The sequence below is a fragment of the Odontesthes bonariensis genome, chromosome 10 (assembly GCF_027942865.1).
Source record: "Odontesthes bonariensis isolate fOdoBon6 chromosome 10, fOdoBon6.hap1, whole genome shotgun sequence".
Lineage (NCBI taxonomy): Eukaryota > Metazoa > Chordata > Actinopteri > Atheriniformes > Atherinopsidae > Odontesthes > Odontesthes bonariensis.
In genome coordinates this window covers 8,526,007-8,533,004 of record NC_134515.1, presented here as the reverse complement: position 1 = coordinate 8,533,004, position 6,998 = coordinate 8,526,007, and the positions used below count along the sequence as shown (strand labels likewise).

The following is a 6,998-nucleotide window of genomic DNA, read 5'->3' as shown; positions in this document are numbered from 1 at the left end:
CAATCATTACAGATTGAAATACCACAGACATATTTGGGGCAATTATAATTCGAATTTGGTGAATTTTTAATGAGTTTTTCTGAGAAAAGTCTCTTTGTCCCCTTTTTGGCTTCCGTAGTTCAGAGAAGGAATGATCAAAACAAAAGCAAAACTTTTATTTTTTTAGTAATTTCTGTCACGATCGGCTGCACTGCTGTGTTTTTTTTTCTTTTTTATCAGTGAAGTCCTCAAAGAATTCAATCCGTTATTAAAAACCACAAGAGGTGCAACAACAGGAATAACAGTTTTAATCAAAGAGCTGATTTTATGTTCTTTTACAGGTTATCTTTACTTTTGTGGCTTATTAAACCAGGTTTATGTGCTTTAATGCTCACCTGTTGTTCAGTTTTAGCTCCAGCAGCTCGGTCAGCTGATAGACGATAAGACAGGCGCTCCGTTTGTTTGTTTGAGACTCGCCAAAGTGGTTTTTTAGGAAGCTGCGTCTTCTGTGAGATAAAACATGCATTTTTTTTTAAAGGGGGTTTGTTGAGGGTAACGGAGTCTGGGGAACCCCCTCCGAAGGAGAACACACCTACTGGGGCTGACACCTGATAGATGAGTCAGACTGCTGTCTTCTGTTGCCTTATAAACCTCTTTCCTCTCAGTTGGTGCATTATTTTAAAGGCTTGTATTAAACGGTTTGTTTGGGCCATGTTTTACCAACGTTACAATGCAATGTCCATCTTGTCCAGTCACCAAACACTTGGTTCAGAACGGCTCAAAAGGCTTCTGCTCTGGGATGGGAGCTACCTAAAAAAATCCGCTCTTTGAAGTCCGAGCTGCACCCAGTTCCTGTAGCGTAGATACAAAAAGAAGTACTTAGAAGAACTATGTTCCTATAGTTCCTTCTGTCTGAAGGCACCTAATATTCCCCTTTGGTGTGGGCTTTGTAGGTCTTTAACTGTAAATGCATTAAAAGCACTTTAACCCATGTTTTGTGTTTTTCTTTCATTCTGAGATCAAAGTTACAAACCTCAGGTTAATTATTCCTGCTGAATGTGAACACACATCAGTGGTGAATAAGAAAAATACTGGCTTGGACACAGTTTATCTGCGATTATCACTGTAAAGTTTTCAGTTTTGTACATGAGATGATGTAATTATCGACTCAAAGTTCAGGGCATTTCCCTGTTGTTTCCAAGGTGAGCAACATGACAAAGGCGGCTCCTGTTGGGGCCCAGTGATGGGTGACGGGCATGCAGCAGAGGTATGCACATCTGCCCTTTGTTTGCCCCTCCTCCCCTTTTAAATCCCAACTTCTCTTCTTTCATGCCCCTTTTCAGAAATTCCCTTCTCCCGGTTGGCTGTAATATGAAGCATATGGCTGCATGGAACCGCAGACCCCCCCAAACAGACTCTCAGTAGAGGCACAATAAATCCCTCACAGCAGTCATGCTGCCACACACACTCCACACAGCAGCTCCATAGCGCTGGAAACTGGAACAAATGAAGAAACTCTCACTTATTGTCGGCTGCAGTTGGAAAACCAGCCTCGATGAGCTTTCTTATCGAAAATGAGTGACTTTGTGATGATGAATGGTGCTTGTGAACGGGTGCAATCATCCCCCGACTCCAAAAAATATTCCCAAACCACTTAACGCTTAACATGTGAGCATCCTACTAACCCAAACGTTGGGTTGAAAAAATGCAGCGATTCAACTGCGACCCAAAGGGGTCAGTTTGTTTTGAACGGTTCACAGGAATCAGTCTGACTCATGTGAACATTAGTAAACAGAAAGCAGAGAGATGGCGTGTTTGGACATGGCATGGGAATTACAGCCTTCTGCCTATAACAGGACACGGCTGAAGAACTGCAGGTCACAATGTGAATTTCTCAGAGGCTCAAAGAATTTTCTGCAGACTTGGATGTGTGGGAGGGTGATGGCAGCAGGCCAGGCAGCCTTCAGTGTGTCCATAACAGTGAAGAGGTCCTTTAAATGAGTCTGTTGTTAGTGGAAGTTGTGTTTGAATCATCAAACTTTCTTTCGCTTTGATTTTAATCGCTCGTGACGGATTCATTCAGGGATATTCGGCTCTTTGCTGCATGCGTCCACTTTCACAACTTTCAAATGAAGAACACTGAAGCTAAAATGAAGGAATGTGACAAAAGAAGTGAAAGATTAGTACCCTTCCTCTGCCATCAGAGGCTTAGCTTAGCTTAGAATAAAAGCAACAGTGTGCCAGACTCTTAATATATTTCTTATGTACGGTTAAGCTAGTTGTGGGAATTCAGAAAGATTGCTACTCCTGCCAATGAAACAGCATGTTTTTGTACAATTAGTTGCTTTTTTTTTCTTATTTGTGTCCCACAGAGGTGTTTCGATTTGGTTAAATTGACTTAAAGCTCAATTTTTATTGATGTGTGTGTGTGTGTGTATGTATATGTATATATATATATATATAGGGCTGGGCAAGTTAACTCTTTATTATCGCGTTAACTCATTAATTATTTAACGCCGATAAATATTTCATCGCATATTAACGCAGGTTTTATTTATCTAGTTTTTTCTTAACAAATGTTATGGCACTTTCATTTATATGGCAGTACATTTAAAACTAAACTAAAAGCTATACACTACTTTTGAATTATTTTGGATTTTGCGTACAAATGTGATTAATCGTAATTAATCAGGGAAATCATGTGATTAATTAGATTAAAAATTGTAATCGTTGCCCAGCCATTTTATTTATATATATATATATATATATATATATATATATATATATATATATATATATATATATATATATGGAACAGACAAGGGTTTTGAATCAGCTGTCGTATCTAAATCTTGACAAAGTGGGTAATTAAATGCATTTCTCCAGTTTCTCCCCATAGCCATTGATTTTATTAAGCCTGAATATTAGTCTTATAGTCATAGATATATGTAAAAAGCTAACAGTGTGCTGCTTTATATAAGGCGGAAATAACAGTCATAAGCATGATTTCTGCTTTTGCTCTTTTTATTTTATTTCGATTTTATTTTGGCTGGATTTGACGTCCTTGCTCTCCGACACCACTTTGCCGTCCACCAGAGTCTGAGTGACCGTCACAACTTTAGTCTGGACTGTCTGGGTGTCAACAGCGTCCTCCAGCCTGGGAGAGTGAAAAACAAAAGCAAAAACAAATGCAGTCAGGGTTAAAATCTCTGGAATGAGACGATTTGCGTCACTACTAAGGGATCAGAGACATTTTGCAACTTTTTAAGTTGTCAACTTTCCACACGCCTGATATTCAGCCGTTGAAATGTTTTGTATGAGTCACCTTCACTTTCCATATTAATGCTGTTCCACGTTTGCATGGAGCTCATTTAAATTATATGCAAAAGCATCCCTGGGATATATTTGTGAACGTTTGAATCAATGACTTTCAGTCGAAGCTACCGCCTGTACTTTTAAGAAGCCGATTTCACTTTTTTAACCCATACTCACTTCAAATCTCCGTCCAGCAGCCTCCTGTACTCGGTGATCTCAGCCTCCAGTTTCACCTTGATGTTCAGCAGGTTCTCGTACTCTCTTGTGTTTTCATGGATGTTGGTGCGGATCTGAGTTAGCTCATCCTGCAGCCTCAGGATTCTCACGTTATACTTCTCCAGCTCCATGTTGTTAAGCATCTCACGTTCGTGGAGGGCGGCCTCCAGGGCTGCTTTCTGTCAAAGAGAAAGAGAAAACTCACCGTTGCTTTTTTTACAGTCCAGATCATATCAAAAGCTGTTGATAGCAGGGGTTATAAATATGAACTTAATGGTAGCAATCAAGCTTAGATTAGCAATAAAACTCTCAATACAGGGAGACAACTAACGCTTAGTGATTCTTTCATACTCATAGGCAGTTATGTAAGTGATTGTGAATGGGAATAAAGGTACAGGCAGATGTTTATCATCTGTCAATCATAGATGGCTACATGAGTATTTGTGTGTTTCCTTTGGACGTTGTGTTTCCAGTGTTTTAGTTCTGCATGTTGACGCTCTGACAACAAAGGCACTAACCACATTCTTTGCAACAGATGCAAAGCATCACATCGGCCATTTTATCGTACCTGACCCACTTAAATCACCTGGTTAACCAGTCTTTAAGTATTGGCCTTTTTATGGGCCTAAGTCTCATGGCCGGCCAGGGTAACTGCTGCCGCCTTGCCTGGTGAGACCTCTGATCATGTATCGCCCGGAGCTATCAGAGCGGGGATCGTATGTGTGGCGATCAGCATTTTTCTTAGATAAAAACGATCCGTACTTCTCTTCATGTTTGGTTACAGGTGGACAGCATCTCATCAGCATACTAAAAAAATCCCCGCTTTCGTGCCAAAAGTTAGTCACAATCCAAAGACTTTGAGTTGCACTCTGGTGCCCTGGAATTAAACAAAATGTATTTGCCAGGACATGTAAAGACTCACCTATTACATCTGCAACCTCACAACCTGTCATGCACTTTAGTTTCTGATCAGATAAGTTTTTATTGGTGGACTTTTGGAGTGCCGGTGGGTGGAACTTGTTTTGTCAAGTCTTTGAAGATGAGGGGTCTCCAACAATATATTTACATGCTTTTAGATAAAGAATCATTTTCACTGCTGCAGCATATCATAACGCCTTGATTTAGCTCCTGTCTCTTTAAGAATGCCTCGTCCCAAAAGGACGAATATGTCCTGATTGGTCAAAAATGGCAGACTGCAAGACAGCTGCTTATTCTTTTTTCGTGGCGTTCCAAACTAGTCGCTAGGCAGAAATGATGTAAGTGTGTGACCTGGTTGGTGTCGTTGAATGAAGCACAAGAAAACCAGGTGTTTCAGGAAGTTCAGGGGGAGGTTACTGCGTTGGAGAGAATAACTCCCTGTGCTGTGGACTTTGGGCGTCATCAACTTTTACAAGCACAAAAGCCATCAAACCCAGTAAAGAAGGGGAAAAGTGTAATTTGACCCCTTTTAAAAGCCTAACCATTTATAAAGATGCCAGATGTAAATGAGTAAGCTGCAGTTTAAGCAGGCATGCTTTCTGGCTTTCATTTACCGGGACTCATAATACATCAAATGACAGATTCTTACCATACTGAGGAAGGACTGAAGCTCAATGTCCATGGACTGATACTTCTTTCGAGTTTCAGACATCACACTCGTGGCGTCCTTCAGAGCTGTTGAGCTCTCAGTGACCTGGACCTGCACCTCTGTGATCTGAATAAGAGATAAAGTACATGTAATGTTTGAAAACAAACAAGCAATCTTTCATACAGCTGTCTTTTTCCTGCTGAAATTTCCTGTACCTGAGTTTGATGCCATGTTTTGAGTTCCTCCTGGTTCTTCAGAACGATCCTCTCATAGTTAGCCCTCATTTCCTCCATGATCCGGCCCAGGTCTTGCCCTTTAGGAGCATCGATATCCACTTGGACGCCCATTTGGGCAATCTGGGCACGCAATTGAACAACATCCTGTTGAGGAGGAAATAGTCAGGGAGTGATTTCCTGATAAAGGTTAATGAGGCTATCCTGCGCAAAGAGGTTCAGGAACAAAGTGGTTGATTTGTCTTGTACTGGAGAGTGTTGTGGTGATCAAAAAGTTGGTTCCCCAAGAAACATTTTCATGGTCACACTGATAAACTCTCACCTCCATGTGGTTCTTCTTCAGAGTGATCAGCTCTTCCTTCAGAGACTCGATGTCGCTCTCCAGGTGCAGGCGAATAACGTTGGTGTCATCCAGAAGCTTCCTCAGTCGGGCAACATCCGCCTCCACCGCCTGCCTCATGGAGATCTCATACTCCATCCTATTAACACATGATGCACGTCAGATTCATCCGTGTTGGATGGAGGAGCTCCTTTTGATTTTACATTCGATGCTAAATACTCACTTTTGTTTGAAGTCGTCCGAAGCAAGACATGCGTTGTCAAGATTAATGGCGAGATGGGCGTTGCCCCTGATCATGTCCGCGATCTGAGAGAAGTATACAGGTGATTTTTGTGATTTGTTTTGAGCTGTGGTGAAACACCCAACCTTTAATTAGTCAACCATGTTTGGTGCTATCGCAGCTCGACATGTGCATGAAGATAAGGGAAATAAATGTTGGTAAATTAGTCGGTTACATGTGTAAGCACTTTATTGTGCTGGAGGTGCGATAAAGTTCAAGTGACCCAGCTCGTAATGACTTTTGCTGTTATTTTAGCAACTCCCACATGTATAAAAAACAAACCTCTCTTGTAAAATAAAGTCTGTCAATGTAATTCTTTGCCCCACATTTTAAAGTGTGACGGCTCACCTTGCCCCTCAGTTCTGTGATGATGACGTCGAACCTGCTGTGGTCCTTATCCTTCAAGGGTCCCTTCTTCTCGATGATCTCTCTGATCTTTATCTCCAGCGAATAGTTGGCCTTTTCCAGATTCTTCACGGTCTCCAGGTAGCTGGCCAGGCGGTCGTTCAGGTGCTGCATGGCGACCTTCTCGTTCCCGATGCCCAGGCTCCCAGAGGTGGACCCCGAGGATTGGTATTCATAACCGCCACCGAAGCCACTGCCGACCCGGGTGCCATAGGTGGCGGTGGAGATCCTGGTTCCAGAGCCGCCTGCCCCTCCGCTGACACTATAGGCATACTTGCCCTCCCTCTGTAGAGGTCGGCCACCAACTCCAGAGTAACCAGAGAAACCAAGAGTTTGAGAGCTTTGGCGTCTAAACAGGGGCTCCATTGCTGAGTGATGAGTGCTGATCGATCAGAGGAAGGAGGCACGTATTGGAGCAGAGTTTGGCAGCTGAGAGTGAAGGACGAAGGAGGAGTTTGGGGTCTTATATATGACACTGAACACCAATTCTCCTTCCTGCCACTCCTCTCCTATCTATATTACATTTCTACCTTTATCCCCTTCGCTCAGACTTTGGCCCCCACAGATAAAAAAGATGCTGACGTGTTTGATAGTTTGCATTGAATAAATCGTATCTATGGCAACTCGATATGAACAGCAGGTTAAAGGAGAAGGCCGGACGTT

The 6,998-nt window shown here is 42.3% G+C and overlaps 1 protein-coding gene across 1 annotated transcript; it reads right to left on the bottom strand.

Moving 5' to 3' along the window:
• Positions 1-2,985: 2,985 nt before the first annotated feature.
• On the bottom strand, positions 2,986-6,759 carry LOC142390183 (keratin, type I cytoskeletal 18-like). Its single transcript, XM_075475561.1, has 7 exons — positions 6,279-6,759; positions 5,874-5,956; positions 5,633-5,789; positions 5,293-5,457; positions 5,078-5,203; positions 3,472-3,689; positions 2,986-3,136 (listed from the first exon to the last, which is right to left on the bottom strand). The coding sequence occupies exons 1-7, from the start codon at positions 6,699-6,701 to the stop codon at positions 3,004-3,006; spliced, it is 1,305 nt and encodes a 434-aa protein (XP_075331676.1). The 5' UTR covers positions 6,702-6,759; the 3' UTR covers positions 2,986-3,003.
• Between the last annotated feature and the right edge of the window lie 239 nt (positions 6,760-6,998).